At 36.5% G+C, this 19782-nt stretch overlaps 2 protein-coding genes across 2 annotated transcripts; both read right to left on the reverse strand.

The window, feature by feature from the left end:
* Nucleotides 1–1709: 1709 nt before the first annotated feature.
* Nucleotides 1710–6387, reverse strand: LOC105168932 (F-box family protein). The gene is made up of 7 exons (XM_011089144.3): nt 5565–6387; nt 5286–5411; nt 4342–4446; nt 3491–3890; nt 3166–3295; nt 2794–3088; nt 1710–2361 (listed from the first exon to the last, which is right to left on the reverse strand). The coding sequence occupies exons 1-7, from the start codon at nt 6210–6212 to the stop codon at nt 2116–2118; spliced, it is 1950 nt and encodes a 649-aa protein (XP_011087446.1). The 5' UTR covers nt 6213–6387; the 3' UTR covers nt 1710–2115.
* A 2038-nt stretch (nt 6388–8425) lies between these two features.
* On the reverse strand, nt 8426–18264 carry LOC105168933 (protein HESO1). The gene is made up of 9 exons (XM_011089146.3): nt 17941–18264; nt 16858–17046; nt 16116–16292; nt 14381–14565; nt 13112–13207; nt 11830–11875; nt 9973–10079; nt 9733–9834; nt 8426–9652 (listed from the first exon to the last, which is right to left on the reverse strand). Exons 1-9 carry the CDS (start codon nt 17957–17959, stop codon nt 8750–8752), a joined length of 1824 nt encoding a protein of 607 aa, XP_011087448.1. The 5' UTR covers nt 17960–18264; the 3' UTR covers nt 8426–8749.
* Nucleotides 18265–19782: the final 1518 nt, after the last annotated feature.

Consider the following 19782-nt stretch of genomic DNA (forward strand, 5'->3'; position numbering starts at 1 on the left):
ATCGTCGTGCCCCACAATTGGGAGATTTTCGGCTGCGAGAAGACGGCGCTTGTTTAAGCTCATCCAATCCGGGATTTCATCGTCGTGCCCCACAATTGGGAGATTTTCGGCTGCGAGAAGGCGACGCTTGTTTGAGCTCATCCAATCGGGAATTTCATCGTCGTGCCCTACAACTGGGAGATTTTCGCTTGAGAGAAGACGACGCTTGTTTGAGCTCATCCAATCGGGAATTTCATCGTCGTGCCCCACAACTGGGAGATTTTCGCCTGAGAGAAGACGACGCTTGTTTAAGCTCATCGAGTCCGGGGTTTCGTCATCGTGCCCCAGAATTGGGAGATTTTCGCCTGCGAGAAGACGACGCTTAGTGAACCTCATCCAGTCCGGGATTTCATCATCGTGCCCCAAAATTGGCAGATTTTCGTCTGTGAGAAGGCGACGTTTGTTTAAACTCATCCAATCCGGGATTTCATCATCATGCCCCAAAATTGGAAGATTCCCACCAGAGAGAAGACGGCGGTTTTTACCAGAGAGAAGACGACGATTGTTAAACCTCATCCAATCAGGAATTTCATCATCATGTCCTATGATTGGAAGATTTTCACCAAACAATAGACGACGAGTGGAGCCTTTGGTAGCGATTGAATGGACAGACAGCATGCAAACCATGAGTATACAACATACTGAGATCATGGCCATCGTTTTCTTGGTATTCCCCTCCATTTTCGCGCTTGTTTTTTTTTTTTTTTTTTTTTTTTACGTTTTTGTTTCCGATTGAAATGGAGCGGAATTGAGAGAATATGATGATTCTTGCCTTTGTCCCCCCTTCCAACCGTAATCAGACGGCCTCTTCTATATATGGCAGGTAAGAGAACTCAACATGAGGTTTGGAGAGAAATAAGAACAAACTGGTGGTCTGGATTAAGGATGCTTCTTCAATCATCAATTAAATTTACTAAAAATATATAGCCTTGTTTGAATTAGAGCCCGAAGAAAATGTTCGTTGATAACGAAGGAGTTTGCGGATGGCCGTCTCTTATCGCTAATTTGCTATAGACTTGGGACGAATGTGAAAGCATTTGAGACAGGTGCGGTCGTTGGAAATAATCCGTCAGAAATTGTATGTGCATCGGATGAACATAATTAATTTTACGTAGGAAGTGATTTTAAAATTTTTATTGAACCTCTGGGAATTTAATTACATGTTTATTAGACAAGTGTCAAGGGGATTTCTGCATATTTGAGCAAACCTCAAGCTGAATTTCTTAAATTTTACAAAATTGGTTGACGTTTAAAGTTCGTCACTTTCATAAAATAAAGATTTTCAAAGAATAAAACCAAATTTCCATTAAAATGTTCAGCTGATATTTAAGCTTTTCTGTTAAGGAACATTAATTAATGGAAAGAGTTGTGCTGTATACAAGAATTTGAATTCCATCCAAAAATTTGGAAAAATAATTTGACATCTATCAATAATTACAGAATATAATTTTTCAAAGTAAGAATATAGTTCGAAATCATGGGTTTAAATCCTACCAAATTTATTAGTATTTGTTTAACTTTATATAGATGTTTCTCTTAATTTTGTGTGAGCTATTGAGTTCTTGTAATCTAATGTATTGATTAAATTAATGTAATTTATTATTATTCTTGATTATTTTCATATATGATTGAATTGATATGTTATTAAAAAAAATAACAAGAAGAATAGATGGATTTGGAACCTTTTTAACATGAAATTATTCATACAAATTCAAAAGAAATATTATTGGAGATCTGAATCCCTAATTTGAAATATGTCAAGCCAAACACAGTGTAGACGTTCTTATCTCAAGCCCACAAAAGCAAGATGATAAGAAAGCTTCTTTACCATTAACTTCCGACACTACTCGAGGCAACCCAGTAAAAGAAACTAGAGTAACCTTCAGTTGTATTTGGCGTCACGACAGTTGCATTCTAGTCCCTTTCCTAATCGACATTGTAATATCATCGTCAATCAATTACATGAACTTTATGTTTTGTTGGAGTCGAGAAAGTCGTGAATGAGAAACGGACCTCACCTGGTTCGCCACCAGAACCAATTTATCTCTTTCCATAAAACGTGTATATTACAACGTTCTAATCCCATCTAATTCTGCAACCCTTTACTTCTAAGGTCTCGATTACTTCAGGAGAAAGGAGTCGCCTCAAGGAGGCAAGCAACTTTACCTTCTTGAGCCGCGCACAGCATGCTCTAAGGGCAAGCTCAAAGCCGCTTACAGATACGTTCACGAGGTTCACCAACTTTGCATCTTGAAGCCGTGTTAAGTTCCCCATCACCATGCATAAGCCCACGTCTGAGATTGCACACCCGCTGAAATTAACCTGCCACGGCCAATTCAAGTAAACAGTTAACGATATTTCAATGCTATTTTTCCTGAGTTATAAGATGTTTTAAACAACTTAGAAGCTCATCCAAACAGCCTTAAACTAATCCGTGTATTCATATGGCACTACAAAGCAAAAACGTATTAAAGAGACTAAATATATTTTAACGGCCAAGCGTCCCCTCTCCCAAAATGCAACGGCTCGATAGCCAGCTTTGAGGTTTTCCTATTCCATCCGCTCATAAAAAATTTTCATTCATGAATGATCGCAAATATGGTTAAAAAAAATTGAAAGAGCTGACAAACACCCGATTATTTCCTTTCCATATCCAGATTGATACATGGCTTCCTCTACAGTAGGTATCACAATTAATGATTAACAGACGCGTTGCATTGCTTTGAGAAAGTACAATTAACGAAGGATAAGTACCTGCCGCAAATTCCTGGAATAGTAAGCGAGAGCCCAAAATCCAGAGTCGTCAATATTCTCACAGCTCTTCAGATCCAATTCAGCAAGTCTCCTGCATCCAGCGGCAAGTTTTCTCAATCCGGTACCAGTAATGTTCGGAAGACCTCGTAACTCCAGGTCAGATAGTTCCTCTAAAGAGCTTAGACACTCCATCCCGCGGTCGGTGACTTTATCGCAGTAAGACAAGATCAGCTTCTGCAATTTCTTGCAGCCACATGATAAAGCAGCTAGGCCATCGTCACCTATTTCCTTACACCTGCATGAAAGTTACCGCCCGATTACATTACAAGCATTTGCCTCGAAGACGGTTATTTCATTTCGAATGTTTCATACCTGTATAAATCAAGTTCCCGAATCTTTCTGCAATTCGAAGCAATATAGGACAACCCCTTGTCGGAAATGTTGGTACATAGTCCAAGTTTCAAGGACATGAGCCCCAAACACTTGGATAGATAATTCAGACCTGCAAAAATTTAATGAGGATATCATAAGGAAGTTGAATTTACCATGTCCTCGGATAGTTAACCCTAAGTTTGGTTTCATTTTGTTGTCCGTTTCCCAAAAATATTCGACATGTCTAATCATTACTATCATGATGAAATTCGTTAAATAAGCAGAAATATATAGCCTTCTCAGGAAAGGTGTCTTACGGGTTTACCTATGTCGTTAATTCCGGGACAATCTGTGAGGTCAACCTCCGCAAGCAAGAAGCAACGCGACCCAATATAGTCAAGACTCCATTCGCTTAGCAAGTTGCAACACTCTAACTTAAGGCATAAGAGATCCCGACAAGAGTCTGATATAGCTAATATTGCGGAATCGGAAAGATCACCGCAGCATGTTAAATTGATTACTTTCAAGTTACCACAGCCGGACACGAGCTGCATAATGCCCGCATCCGTAACTCCTTGGCATTTTCCCAGCCAAATTTCAGTCAAAAACTTGCAATTTTCACTGATAATTTTGAGGGTAGCATCAGAAAGTCGGGTGCCATCAATTCTGAGCACTTTCAGCTTCTTCAGGCCCTTAAACTGGTCATAGAAAGTAATGGGAAGACCCTGATATTCCAAGTCATAGTTACTCCAAGTGTCTAAACAGAAGAAAACTTCTAAAGAATTCAGTAGAAAATATTAAAATTGACACGAAAAGTGTATAATAGTAACAATATAATTATTAGTGACAAAAATTATAAAAGTTGTCAATATATAAAATTAATGACACATTTACAGTAACAACTTAGAGACTACAATGACATCAAATATAGTTACAATTTTGTTTTTTGTAACTACAGTGACAACTTTGTATATAATCTTTGTTTTTCACTAATTATTGCTGCGGAATAATTGTTACTACTAAAACTATGACAATCATTCCAACAACCAAATAAAAGTTATTGTCACTTAATACATAATTAGTGACAATTTTAATATCGTCACTCAATTTCTTTGTTGCAAACATTCTCATTTTTTTTTTTTGTTGTGATAGCCCAGAACTGGAATCTTTACTTACCAAAAAACAGTAGCTAGCGTGAAGCTGCAACAAAGAGTTGTGTCCTTTGACAACTGAACTTAATGCAGAAGGGGTCAATTTGTGGCACCTTGATACATCGAGTACCTGGCCGCCAAACAAGAAAACAAATGTGCACTTTAGCCAGTTATACGTCCAGTATATCATTTATTCTCAGCCTCTCAGGTGTCCATAAATATCTCGAACTTCTATAGACATATAATAAATTACCGGCTACTCACTAAAACTCGATAGGAAACATTATTCTTAGGGTAAATTACAACTAGCTCCCCTTCCCTAGCAAAGACCCCATACCCCCTTCGAACAGCTTGTTGTAAGAGGGTATTTGTAATTTTTCAAATAAGGAGGTATTTGTAATTATGGAAAACCTCAGGAGAGCCTGTTTTAATTTACCCTTATTCTTACGTAATTAGGTTTAAAAATTACAATAACTTCCGAGCACAACGTTTAGTCTCCCGAGCTTGATAGTACTAATTAAGTTGCCATTTGACAATTACTGATATGTATGTATATCAGTAAATAAAACAAAACAACATTAGATAACCAGCATGCATAAAAGAAGAGGGCTGAAGGTAGAAACATAACACCAAAAAAGAAAAAGAAAGATATCTCACAAGAACGAATTAATTTCTCAAATGTATCAAAAGGAATCAGATAAAGTACCAGGAACGAACGGAAAAAATCATCAAATTACAACTATAGTAAGTTAAATCCTATGGCATCCTTTTCAAATTACAAACGTATCTCATTACACAACAACACTCTCAGGTTTCGGAATTACTGAGGAAAAATAATTGTATTGCATCAAATCATCTGACTTTGTACTTTATAGTTTAGACATTTCCCTTTTCTTTTGCATCTTCCAACTTAATCCAAGATCAAGATATATACAGCTAACGATACTACCAATTAAGCAATAAACCAACCTGAAGTGAAGGGCATCCTTTTCCAATATACTGCAACCCCATATCATCTACCAGCCCACACCCAACCATTTGCAATATCTCCAGCCTCTCCATTCTACTAATCCAACGCAACGACTCGCTCGTGACCTTGAACAGATCAAATTGATGATCATCAGTTACTTTAAAAATATAATCAAAGAATTTGTGCAAAAGTGATACAGCATAATAGGAGTCTAGAGCAGCAATGAATGAATGATAATATGTATACAGACGACACATTTTAAGTATACAAATCAAGACCTTTAAGTATGAGATGTCGAGGTGCTTCAATTGACCACATTTCTTGGACAGAAGTTCAACCCCAATATCGGTTATCTCGAAGCACCACTTTAAGGAAAGTTTCTCGAGCTTCGGGCACCCCACCGCCATTTTGGCCAATCCCACGTCCCCGATGTTCAAACACTTGTCCAAACAAAGTTCCCTGAGGCCCGCCGAGGCGGACAGCGCTGCTGCCTCAAGATCGCCGAACCCAGAAGAGTAACATAGGTCGACGCTCTCTAGATTCACGCAGTACCTCACCAGGGTTTCCAGCCCCCGGAATCTCAAGCCGGGGCAACGACTCAGCTTCAGGCGCTTAATCCTTGGAGCCCAGATCGGGGCGGAGGAGGAGGACAGGAGGAGGGGGATGGAGGCGTCATCGATAGAGGGGCAGACGGAGAGGTCGAGGGAGGCGATGTGGGGTAGTTTGGAGAGTAGAGAGGGGAGGAACTCGGGACGGAGGACCCGGATGTGGGTGCGATGCAGGGAGTCAACCCGGTAGAAGGTCTTGCATGTGAAGCGGAAGGATTTGCGATCGGAATCGTGGGGCAGTAGGGAGAGGATGTTGAGGAGGAGGTCATCCGTGAGAAGAGTGAGTATCGAGGAAGTAGGAGTAGTAGTGGAGCCCATATGCTGCCTGGGGAAGTAATTGAGGTGGGAGCGGCGGAGTGTAGTGTGGAGGAGGGGTTGAGGGCGGGGGAGTTAGTAGCTGCTAACGTTGTAAAAGAGTAACATGAGAAAGTAAAACCGTTGAAGAGAGAGAGATAAGTGGTTGAGAGAGAGAGAGTGATAAGTGATCTACAGTGGATTTCCCGATGTTACATTTATAAGTACGAACAGCAACACTCTCTCTCCTCCCCCTCTCTCTCTCTCTCTCTCTCTCTCAAACACACACACTATTTTTTTGTTAAAAAAAACATACACATACATCTAACTTTTTTTCTTGTGTAATAAAAGTAAAAAAAAAAAAATTCTTCAAACACTTTTTCTTCAAGTCAAATTGGAATTATTTTTTATTTTTGAATTATATATACAAATAAATTTAGGTGGACAATTATCCCATCTAATTTTTCAAAATTTCGATTAGGATTATTCCGTCATTATTTTTGAGTAAAAAACATATAATAATACATTTTTAATAACTAAACACTAACTTGTATTATATATTTTCAGAAACGACATGACAAAGTTATTATATGTTTTGAGAAACCACATGACATAGATATAAGGTAAAAGTTTTAATATTTGACATAATAAAATAATATATTTAATTCATTAGAAATTTAATAAAAAAATGCAAAAATGAGGATGAGAATTTATTGGGCAGTGATGTCATGGATGATGGAACGATAGATGCAGTGCACCCACTTGTGGACAGTTTCTTCCTCAAGGTCAAAGAATACGTCAAACGAATCCTGACAGTCCATTGGCTCACCCCCACCATCAATGGACGGCTGGATAAGGCGTGGACGGAACAGTCCATGTGACACCGCGTGGAATCTACAAAAAAGTAGTGGCGTACGGGGGGAGTACGAAAGTCGCAACGACAACGAGTGTGGGCCCTACTGACCGTACCTATCTGTAGATCAGGGGGGAAGATGGTCAGATTTCAGTTTTCAATTAATTTCTATTTAATAACTAATTATGATAATTAATAATATCTTAATTTCATAATTAGAAATGATAAGATTGAAGTTGAGATTTCATGAATAAATTCCAACCTCAATAGATGTTTGGCTTTTTTTATCCATTTTACGTGAGATTTCATGCTCTTTGATTATTTTTCTAGTCTTATATTTTTCGTTTAATTTTAAATAAGTATTAGATTATTTATCCTTTCAAAACATCCACAAATTTGTTTAGATAAATTAAATAGTAATATAACTCAAATTTTACTTTGTTATCTATTAAAACTTTTTTTTATTTTTAAAATTATTGATTATTTTAATTTTGAATTACCATTGACGCTCATTTTAGTTTAAAGTTCGAATTATTTAATTTCACAATCTTGGAGGATTTACATGTAATAAAGGTATATTTGATTTAATTTCTTAAATTATAAAAAATTAACCGGTAATTACATCGAATTTCAGGAGGTGTGATGTAATAATCTCTTATAAGAAGAAGTTTTTATGTTAATTTTAAAAAATTTGAGACTTGCAACTTATATACCTCTAAAATCCCTAGTTCCATAGCATAGGAGAACCATTTCTAGCCAACTCTACACTACTTTAGAGGATAATTCAATGGTTTGAGCTTAAAATTTCTTGATTTGACAAACAGATGAATGTGTTGGGTGTGTGCGTGATAAAAGAAAAGATCCATAGCCAACTCTAGGCTCAAGTCACGCTTTACTCCTAACCAATGCTCTTCTCATCATTCTTCAACGTTAGCACTTAGCTGCACCCAAGCTTCATCTTTGTCATGGCTAAATCACCAAAACTCGAAACCACAAGCAATGAGACTTACTTTCGATTCCCACAGCTAAGCCGTTGCGCTGAGCATTTGTCGCTGACTCATTCTTCAATAAGCACACGGCTGATACGCTCTAACTCCTTCCATTGCTAGAGAATTTTCCATTTCATAATCATATCTACTCTTTTCATTTCATGCTTCACTCGACAGTATTATTTCAGTATTGATCGCCCCAGGAGTATTTAACGTTGCAAGGAAGTCATAGCCGAAACACAAAGATGAGCTTGTCCCAGGCAAAATTTTACAGACTTTTACTCCATATCATTCAATATATGCCGTTGGTTCACTTCACACATCAATAACCATAAAGAAATGGTGCCTATACCTAAGAGAAGCATTACCCTCCAATGAGTAATGACACCAACCCAAGAGCAATGGTACAGCCAACAACTTTATTAAGATCTACAAAGAAATTTCTAAGTATCAAATAGTTAAAACCCGTCAATCGTTGATAATATCTTCACAAGAGGATTTCAGTCCCAGTATCCTATTGGACATCCAAAGATTTGTGCTTCCCCAGACAAAGAGTTACAAACTACAAACATATTTGCCGCCAACATTGCACAATGACGGACAAGAATTTAAGCAAAAGCCTAAACATGTAATTACATACATTAAAAGCCATTACTAACAATGAGAAGCCATGCTGACTTGCACCTTCAGCTCTCGTTACTATGTAATATGTATATGCACTAAAACCTTCTGTTGTACGGTTCTCTTCTCCAGAGAGAAGCTGAGGTTCCACACCAACCTCCCTCACTTGATCGCTGAGCTCCAGCTGTATGTTGCTGTGTCCATCCCCAGCCAACACCAGGTTGCTGTGCTCCTCCATAGCCTGTGGTTTGCTGTGCTCCTCCCCAGCCTGTGGTTTGCTGCGCTCCTCCCCAGCCTGTGGTTTGCTGTGCTCCTCCCCAACCTGTAGTTTGCTGCGCTCCTCCCCAACCTCCGGGAGTGGGTTGCCGTGCTACTTCCCAGCCTCTCGCACAGGGTTGCTGAGTTAATCCCCAACCACCTGCAGCAGGCTGCTGAGTTCCCTCCCAACCTCCGGCATACACCCCTGCCCAGCCTCCCATAGGTTGCTGCCTTTCCCTTGGGTCAAAAGGCTGTTGAGTTGCTACCCGGCCTTCCACCTGTGCTGCTTCCTGACTTCCACTAGGCATTCCTCTCCAACCTTCAGCCGTCCGCATCTTTTTGGTTGAAACAGAATCAAGTAGAATAGCTTGCTGTACTGGCTCCTGGCTCCCGGACTGTATTCCCGTACGACCTTCAACGGGGGTTATTCTATATGGAAGGGCAGAGTCCAGATGCAGAGCTTGTTTCCTTCTTTTCCCAGATACTAATCCTTTTGTCTGGTTTGCTTGAGAGGGAATGCAAGGCAATGCTGCAATTGAGTGCAAATGTGGAGTACCTCTAGGAATTCGGATGGGGATTCCATCTTGGCCAAACATAAGGTCTCGCAGTTCAATTCCAATCTGCCCATCGATGAAGGAGAAAATATGGCGGATAGAGATGTCTATACATTTATAAATCTGTTTCACTTCTGCTAGTCCCACAGCTCTGGCAACATTTTGGGACTGATCAGTAAAATCCTCCACCTGTGGAGATTGCTAATTACCATATCTTGTTGCATCTAAGAGCATAAAATATTCAAGTCCAAAGAGGGAAGTATAATTACACTAATAGAGGCAACTTTAGAATCCCAGGTTTTGGATGTCCAAGATCCACTGCATGTGCTCGCACAGAGACCTTTTGGCCAAAGTTTTTCAACAGAAGATAACTGCAAGGTTAAGAAAACCAGCAATCATTTATCACTGGACAAGAAATTGAAATGTAAAAATAATGGTTTTTAAGATAAAGAAAAATGCATTCCTCCTAGAACCGATTAAGCTAATAACTGCCAAAATATAAGCACCACCTTGATCAGTAGAGTGACGAAGAGCTCAGCCAAAGTTTCTCTGTTTCTTTTCCCGTAATTTACAAAATTTGACAGTGATTTCACCACCGTTGCAGGATCGGTGCCATCTAGAATATATAAAAATCAGTCAAAAACGGGATATGAGAAAAGAAAGTGAGACAGTAGCTATTCTCACATAATGCAACCGAAGCACTTTCAAATACAGTTAAGATAGATTCGGATGAATAATAATTTCTGAATCAAGAAGGCAGCATGGAAGCCAGTAATATCCTAATTATTTATATTACTAGTTATGTGTGGTTAATGTAAAGAAAGTTAAGCAGTTATATGATAAAGATGACAAGCATAAACAGTGAGTAATAGGAGCCAAAGAGCATTCGTGCGCAAAAAATGAGTCGTGAGTCGTGAGTATATTTATGTTTGTATACACAAAAAATCACACGCATTAGATGCTTACATCTGCTGTTAAATTCCTTTAAAGAAATTCGGCAGTCAAATTACGCTAAGTCTATGATGAAAATATTTTTTGAAGAGAAATATGATGAACCTAACTAAAGTGATCAAACTCAGATGCATGACACAATAGAATAAGGATGCCAATTTCCAAAAGTAATAATACATCCAAATTTAGAAGCAATATATGCTTGATGATACATTCAGCCTGTTTACACAAACTTAAATGGAACACCTTTGAAACTGCTTCAAAAAGCATTTTGACCTGTTTGGTTATGGTGTTTCTAATCATGCTTTTCTGGGTTTAAACAAAAGAAGTTACAATTTACAAGCCGGCTGGATGCTGCTTCTGGTTGTTGATGGAATATCAATAGTAAATAAAAGCTAATTTAGGCATTTATGCCCTTAAACCTTCATCATAATCCCAAAATCTCCCTTGTTTCTCAAAAAGCAATTGTACTTCTTTAACTAGGACTAATTTGAAAATATATATTTTCGACAATTTAATACATAGCTTTCAGAAAGAATGATCAGTTGATCACTTTTATGGAACTTATAATTTTCATATTGAGCCTTACATGAGACTTTTTCAACTTTGTGAAAATGTTGCCACCACATACGCACAGGGAATACAATAAACAAGTACAATTGTAAATAGTAAGAGCTTTAGACTTTTACTGTTAAGAAGTATGCTGGATAATGTGAAATAGTATTTTGTGGTGGTATATATAAGTATGCATACTATTTGACATCCTTAAATTTTATTAAATATAACATATATAGATTTAATCACTCTTACCATATACCAAACAGGTATCATTTTTAGTTTATTTATTTAGTAATTTTCTGATATTTGACTTTACATATATATACACTACAAAAGTATTTTAATATATAATAGATCAAACATTCAATAAACTGAGTACACTCTTAAATACATGAAAATTATATACATAAGAATACAAATATATGCTTTTTATATTAAATTTTAAAAAATAGTATATTAGTTTATTTTATTTAGTAAGCCAATTTCAAAATCCATGGGTAATTTAGACTTTCAAACATAAGAAAGCAATTTTAGACCACTATTACAATTTACTTACATAAGTTTTTCAACTTAATTATACTTTTCAAAAAATTTTGGCACTTATTCAAATTTTTCAAAAAGTCGGCACTTCCTTGAAAGCACAAGTTTCTACAAACATGCTCATCATTCACAGTCTAATTATGCACTCTGGGTGCTAGACACACTTAGACCCATCCTTTAACTGCGGGGAAGTTGGATACCAAAGGCAGGTTTAGTGACTACATGGAGGTCATAACAAAGTAACCATACTCAAAACTCCAGTCACCCAGCGTTCACAAGAATATGGAATGGAATAGAATTCAGTTCAAAATAATTACCCTTGAATATGGCAGAAAAGGGAGGAAGAATAGGAGGATCCCGAGTCTGCAGAAAAGGAGGCCCGTTGGAGTGAGGAGAGTAAAATTAAGTAAATCAAGAAGTACCGGAAAGGGCAGAAAGTAATTAATAATAGCTAAATTGCTAAAGCCTGAATGTAAATGCGGGTAAGAAAGATAATCAAAAAGCAGCATCAACATTTTATTTTAGTCCGGACGACACACACCATTAGGTATTCTTTGTGCCAAACACAGTAGCAGCTTCAGATGACTTAGTATAGCATGAGAGGACAAAATGGAAAGACTAATCACAATACACTAAAGAATAAACCATATTCAAAGGAAAAAAAAATTACTAAGGCATACAATCCTAAAGCAAAAGAAAATACTGAATTCAATATCTAACTCTAAAAATAATCATGCAATTGAAAGCATGCTAGATACCACTTGTATGCTGATTACCAACCAAGCAGACAGGAAGACACATCAGTAAATACGGGTTCACAACAATTATCAACACGAAGAATGAGATATGAGAGACTAAATTTCTGATATCAATTGTCCTTATCATTTTTCTTCAATCATTTCTCTGTTATTGACTGTTGCTGCGACCTGTCAGTTAGTCATTATTTTCCCTTAGATCACCTCATTCTTGCTCCTTATTCTGCTTTTTTTCTTAGCCTTTATATTCTCAAGAGCTACTTCACATTGAAAAAAAAGATTAAAAGAAAGAGATGAGAAGACGTAAGTTAGTACAGGCATTAAATGGGCCTTGAGAAAGGAGGAGAAAGTTTATGGTCAATACTTCATCTCCCCTTTCCATTAGCAGCCGCATCACATAGTTGCTGATTTTTCCTCCTGTCTTTTAGATTTTGAGCAACATTGAAAGGCTTGTCATGAATTCTTCTTTCCCATGTATCAACATACTGCATGGAATTATCTTAAGGCAATCCACCACGGATTTTCATGTTTAACTTTTACAGAGCATATTTATCAGATAATATCAATCAGGCATCAAAAGTAAACATATTACAAATTTGTCTATGCATTTAGGCCAAGCCTGGTCTTCTAGGTTATCCCCCTGAAACAACTATAACCCCAAAAACAAGAGAAGGAAAACAAAGAACAATATGAAGCAGCAGCAAGACAGATGAGGAGCAAAAGCAGTCTATAATTGAATCACAGCATCTTAGGTGTAGTATTGGTGTGCAAAGAATCAAAGCAAATGTCCGATGGAAAAAATTGGGTAAACTATAAGTAATAAAGTATGTGTCGAGAAGTATACCTGCAAATGAAACGCGACTAATAGTATTATGGACAGAGAATTCAAAGTTTTATCTTTTGAACTGTTGATATTGTGTGCTTTCGCCCAAGTTTTCATCTGCAGAGATAGATCAGTCAACTCTCATTAGAACATGCATTAGGGATTATTTTTGTTAAATAACTAAGAATATAAATTGTCCAATATATACTTCTCTTACAGCAGACATTAGAAAACTTAATATGTGGTTAAGACCTTTGAGACCTGCCATTCATTTTGCACTAGCTACACATCAGTATTAATGTGGTATAAATGGTCAAAAAGATAAGACTTTCCAGTGATATTTTCCCATTTTTTTGTGTCTCTCATGGCTTTTCTGAAACCTGTGAGCTACATCTAAAGGAGCAATTTTTATAACTGTTGCGAAAAAGGCAAACTGTGCCCAAGAATCCATTGACTTTGTCTAATGCTCTACAACAACAAAATTCCCAGTTTCTTCTATCTTAATTAGTTGCAAGCAATTGCCTGATACTCCATCAAACTCAGTTCCCACTCTTAATCTTCATCATGTTACACCAAAGTCAGTAGCACTGTTAAAATCCCTCTTATCATTGTCGGTTTCTTAGCACTAAACTCATTCCTATTTCATCCCAAATCAAATAACATAGGAGAGTTCAATTTTCTGCTTCAGAGAGCTGTCCTAAAGAAGTTGGATTGAGGACAAAGGAATAGGCAACACAAAAATTAGGGTAGCAAAGAAATTTTGGAGGATTTCATTCAAAATTTGTGTTCGATCAATGAATCAGCAAACCAAGAAACCTAGTACAGATGCCATAAATGCATGGAGATAGATTCTTCATAATCTCAAGCTGTATATGAGATGACCACAACCATTAGGTGTAAACTCAGGCCTTGGGCTCAAATCATAAAATGGAGCAGCTACATGGGTTTACTCACAGGCTTGCCAAGCTGGAGACGTCTTTGTCTAATCATCACCACAACCCAGCAAACTCAGGTGATCAGAAACACCATTGTTCTAAAAAGAAAAGACTATATATTAACTTCCCATCCAAATAAGATTGGATACGAGAGAGCACCTAAATCAACTAGTATTCTAGCATATAGCCCTATCAGATACACTTAAGTCACAAACAAGAAAACATACATTAAACCAGCACGCCCCCAAGTTTGGTGGAATCAGGAGGATTGAAAGGTTGAATATAGATAAGAAAAAGCTAAAAGATTGAATGTCAAAATAAAGAAATATAAAAAGATGGAAGACAGGCACTTTACCAAAAAGCTCAACTTTTGAAACCTTTCATCAATGGATGAGATAATATGAATAATCTGGGACTTCAAAATCCCATCCCTATTTTCAACTGATATATCACACTCGACTCCAGTTCCACGATCAACACATTTCAGAATAGGCACCTTGGCTGTGGTAATCGGAAGGACCCCATAAATATGTCCTTTACCTAAAGCAAAGTAATGCATACATGAGGACTTTTAACCAACCTCAGTTCTTTAAGTCACATGGTAAAGTACAGAATAGAACATGCATCTATCTACAGGACACAAAAGGTACAGTAGCAACCCCATCTGATAATTATATGAAACAGTTCTGACAACTGAACTAATATTATTCAGTAATCTACAACAAGAATGAAAGAAAGAGGAAAATAAGCTACTCCTAACAATGTCTCCATTTCTTACAAGATTTCTTTGATACATTAGATAAAAGGAAATAACTCCTAATGGAGAGCACCAGCAGTCCTTCAGCAGGTAATAGTCAAGCACTAATTCAAACAAATCCAGAGCTCCAGATGATACAGAGTAAGATAACAGGTAATTGTTAATTGTTTCAGAAACAATGTGTTGGAAGAACTTTCATAGTAGATTATCTCTAGCATTCCATGCAAAATAAGTAAACCCAGTATCACTACCTACAGTCTCCAAATACTTTTGTCCCTTCTCTTTAAAAAAAACTATACATAATTTTCCTTTAGAATTTTTAAACCTTGTGATTGTCTATTTTACAATTAATATATAAATGGACAAAATGAAGAACTTCCCAGCCCATTAATAGTTGAAAAGTGACATCCGAGAAATTGCAGCCTAGTGTCAACAGCATGCTAGGACACTAAGAAACTAGGACATCATTTTCTCTAAGCATGTGTTCCAATTTTCACTCCTCTCTACCTCTAAAGAGTTGCAAAGCATCTGCCAAAGTTGACAAATTAATAGTATCATGCAAAATGTGGAAGCAACTACTTCAACCAACTAGTACAGCATTAGTTTAGAATATAGGCACCAAGACCCTCTTGTAATTAAGTCGACCATAAATCACAGGACACAGTCCATAAAGTTTGCTCTTTCTTGTCAAAATGTACAGTTAACTGAATGCTCTAAATCTTCTGCAGTTTCAATATTAATCTATATCTAATTGCAGCAAACATCTGAGTTAGAAATGTTAAGAGTTTGAGTTTTGTCCTCCTTATAGATATAATATAATCCCTGAGAAATGCTAAGTATAGCGTAAAATTCCTGCAAGGAAAAGAACAAACCGACTTGTGAAGAACAAATTCTCCACAAGTCTATTCAAGTAGGTGTTATATTTGGAAATCAAAATGTTCAATGAATAGTTGATCATCTTGAATATCCAAGAGAAGTTAACCCGTAAAAGAATAGATCGAACTCCTTTGGGAACCCTTTTATGATATCAATACTACCCTTTTCTCCAACTAGATACAGAACTTCACCCTTACATATTGCGTCGCAATATAGATCAATAGATCGATACGTGTTGCAACTGCCTTTCTCCACAGTTATTCCACGCATCTTAAAACTGCTTTTTATATTAAAGTAACAGACGATTCCTAAAAGAGAGGCACGATTTTTTAAGGCTAAACCGAACAAAAATTTTGAGAAGTAAAAAAAGACTAAGCAAGATAAATATGGTCATAAGTACAGTGGAATATAGGACAATAAACAAAAAGAACGACAAATTGAACACTGAAAAATTTACTCTGTATAGCATATAGCTTTCTTGCAAACTTTCTCAAAGTCTGGATCTTCTTCTCGCGAGGAAAAGCAACTCCAGTGGTCCTAAAATTCACAGAGAGATCTAAATCACTGGTGGTGCTGAAAAGATCCATTACAAAAGAACCAAATTCCACAATGACAGGAATTTCTTTTGAGTTGCCTGAAAAGAAATGGAATAAAAGGAAATAATAAGATTTTACCCAAGACAGTAAAGGCAACAAGAAAGTGGAAAATACTATATCATAATTGTAAATAGGCCAAGGCATCTTTTTCTGGTGCGATGAAGCCCAGACTTAATAGGGTGGGCTCGGCTGGGGTTTCTATAAAATAAAAGAAAAAATAAAGCTAAAGATATTAACAAATTAGCTTTTCTATTGAAACTTTTGGCTCAAAGATTAAAAATCTAATCTTGAACTTGTGGCTTTTGGTAAAAAATACTAATGGTATAAAAACATCAATTATTTATGCAAAAATGAGCCATGCTTCATTAAGGTGTGCGCCGCCCCATGCGCCACGGCTCCGGAGCACCACGCGGCTTTAACAACTATGTATTGGAATAGAAATTAATAAATGACTAAGTGAAATTGTAGGTCAATAAAACAAGTAGCACACATGAAGATAGCTTCTTTCACAAAAATGAACAAGTAATGATACATGACATAAGTTCTTCCAAGAAATACTACAGCCCATAGGCTATCATAAACCATGCATGCCCAAGAGATTACCATAAATTTCCTTCGCAATCTCATTAAAGACACGAACTAAATCTCTACGAACTTCATAATCAGTTGGTTTTGGGCGCCGACTGGCATAAACATCTTGAAGCAGTGGCTCAAGTGCAGAAACTCGTTCCTTAGTTACTTTAAGAACCTGCAGTTTCTTGTTTTCAAACTTTTCTGCTTTCTTCTGCAGAACTGAAACCAAAGCATCAAAAGACATAAGAACCATGATAGGGATCACATGCAGAACATTGTCATACTAGTAGATTAGCACTACTCTAACGGTGATGTCTGCAAAGCTAATTACTTGGCTGCAAAAGAGGACCTGGGGCTGTTTTTCAACATCTATTAGCTGTAATAAGAACTTGAATTTGACAAGCTACAATAAATCTAAACATCCGATGCTTTCTATGTTGAAATACCAAAAGGATACTGAAACAAGAAAAGAAGGAAGATACTATAAGCAAGCAATTCTCATTAAATTCACCTGATGGAACTAGCACGATCAAGAATTTTGTTTAGATGAACTGAAATACACACAAACAAGGACATATTAACCTCCCTCCGCAGCACAACTCTCGGGTCCAAAGATTATGACTGAAAATTTTTTTATACTTATATCCCTTGACTAAAAATACAAGCTTTGTAACAAAAATCCCATTATTTATTCTTCATAAACTTGTAGTTTCTGGGACTTACATTCTCTTTTTATTTTCTAAGATCTCATATGCTAAAGCATCAGGACAACTGCACAGGTGCTCTAACCCCATTCCACCAAGAAAAACTTTAACAAACAAAATTTTAATCAAAACTTCGAGTTCCAGAGAATGTATCATTATACTAAAGCCATCAGTAATCTGTTTGCCAACATATACACAATCTAAATCTTCATACCACTGCAGCCAAAACTAAGGAATAAAAGATGAATCATGTCAGAATTTATCCGCACAAGATAGTTATCTTTTCTCTATTTTCGTGTGTAAATACACAAGTAAAAACCCCCATAAATTCTACGACGGTTTCATCATTCAACATAAAATCTAACGCACCCCACATGCATATATGTCTGTGAATGCTTCAAAATCTCACCTTTTGCCCGCAAAGCCATGCCCCAAGATAACAGCAACTCACAGAACAAAATACATAACAAAACTTAGCTATACAAGTCTGAAAATTGTTTCTTCAATTCAATTTTCCTGTCATGGGTTTTTCTTCCGAATGATTAACTGGCAACGAAGAAGATGGATGGGCTGTTCGTGGACTTCGATGCCTTTCCGGCTTTATGCAATTAAGAACTCAAGGGTACAACGATTTATGGGTGAGGTGCAATTCCCTTTGCCCCAAAATGTGTGCTTTAGTAGTTTGTAAATGTAACGTAGATGGCATTGCCCCGCCCTAAATTGATCAATTTGGATCACGGCTGATTATCAAATTTTCAAAATTGCTCAAACCGTTGGAATTAAATTGGATTAAATTATAAGCTATGATTTATTTAATCAATTATTATCATAAGATAATAGTAAAGCTTCACTACATTTAAAGATTCCCTCGGAATATAGAACTAATAAATCGTCACAAACAATCATAATTCATCAGACATTTTTTGTGGAGATTCAAAATTTATGATAATTCAGTTAAATTCTTGTCAAATATTGTGATACTTTTTATTTAAATTCTTTAATTAATTTGTCTATGTTTTTCAATTATGTAATTTTTGTGGAGATTCAAAATTTATGGGATATTAATTCAAACATATTTGAACAATAATGTATTCTTGTCAACTCGAGTCATTTACCGTCTTGATTTTTTGACCCATAACAAGACTTTTTAATACACAAAAATGAGATCCAATTTCTAACTCACTAACATTCTTTCTTTTTTTTAGGCAAACGTGAATTTACGAGCAATAATGTATTTTTCAGATTGATTAAATGATGTATTTTTCATATTGAATTTGCACTGTTGGTTAGTACATTCAATCTTACTAGTAAAAATGGCTAACCAAAACAATTTCTGGCAAAGGTAAAGAATTTAAGGAAAATATATTGTAGTTTTATGTACTAATAGAAAGCAAAAACTATTGGAAAATACAAAACTGTAAGATAGTTGAAACTTGAAAGTGCTAATTTTAGCAATTCTTGGCAGAAGCTGAGAATTTAAAGGATGTGATATTGTAGTTTCATGTACTGATACAAGCAAAAATATCATGTATGTTTAAGTCGCACAAATATTGAAACACATAGGGATAATTACACTCTTTTATTTTAAGATTTTGTGTAATTATACGTATATTTCATGTTATTTGAAAAATTATATCTAGTATATTGAAGTTTGCCTTCCTTAATAAATAAATTCATCCGTTAGTTAAGATTCACCAATTTTGCTAATATTAATAAATAAAAAATAATTAGAAAAACTCTATATTTACCCCCTATTAACTTACGACTGACTTATAAAGAGCAAATAAATTTTTTTTATGACCAAATTATCCTCATACATCTTTACAGGTTAATGCTTGTGAAAAAGTATATCTTCACCATTATAAAAGTAGTTTAGTTTGAAAAAAATTATTTGACCTGCAATAAATTAGTTTTAAGTTAATTAAAAATAAATATCGATTTTCATTAAATTTTTTTGTTAATATCAGCAAATTCACGCATGGATAAAGCAATAACTCAAAGAAGCCTTAGACAGTAGAGTTCCAGAGAGCAAAAATGGCGACTTGAGGTGCTGCTGCAGGAGAGCGAAAATGGCAGATCTTCAGCTCATCACCTAGCTACTCCGCCGTCCTCCGCCTCTTCTCTGAAACTGTAGCCTCCCACCTCCACTGAAACAGGTGCACGAACTAGACCCAGCAGCATCCCACCTCTACTGTGTGCGGCTTTCACACACTTATCGCCAGCACTATCCTCAGCCACTGTCGGCGACGGA

The sequence above is a fragment of the Sesamum indicum genome, linkage group LG8 (assembly GCF_026168435.1).
Source record: "Sesamum indicum cultivar Baizhima isolate 11 linkage group LG8, ASM2616843v1, whole genome shotgun sequence".
NCBI classification, from domain to species: Eukaryota; Viridiplantae; Streptophyta; class Magnoliopsida; order Lamiales; family Pedaliaceae; genus Sesamum; species Sesamum indicum.

Coding starts and splice junctions, on each gene's coding strand:
- LOC105168932 (XM_011089144.3), bottom strand. CDS start 6,212: ATGGGCTCCACTACTACTCCTACTTCCTCGATACTCACTCTTCTCACG. Junction 5,412..5,564: donor TCGACATCTCATACTTAAAG/GTCTTGATTTGT, acceptor GATCTGTTCAAG/GTCACGAGCGAGTCGTTGCG. Junction 3,891..4,341: donor ACGCTAGCTACTGTTTTTTG/GTAAGTAAAGAT, acceptor TTGGAATATCAG/GGTCTTCCCATTACTTTCTA.
- LOC105168933 (XM_011089146.3), bottom strand. Junction 13,208..14,380: donor TTCAAAAGTTGAGCTTTTTG/GTAAAGTGCCTG, acceptor CTATCTCTGCAG/ATGAAAACTTGGGCGAAAGC. Junction 9,835..9,972: donor TCGTCACTCTACTGATCAAG/GTGGTGCTTATA, acceptor TTAACCTTGCAG/TTATCTTCTGTTGAAAAACT.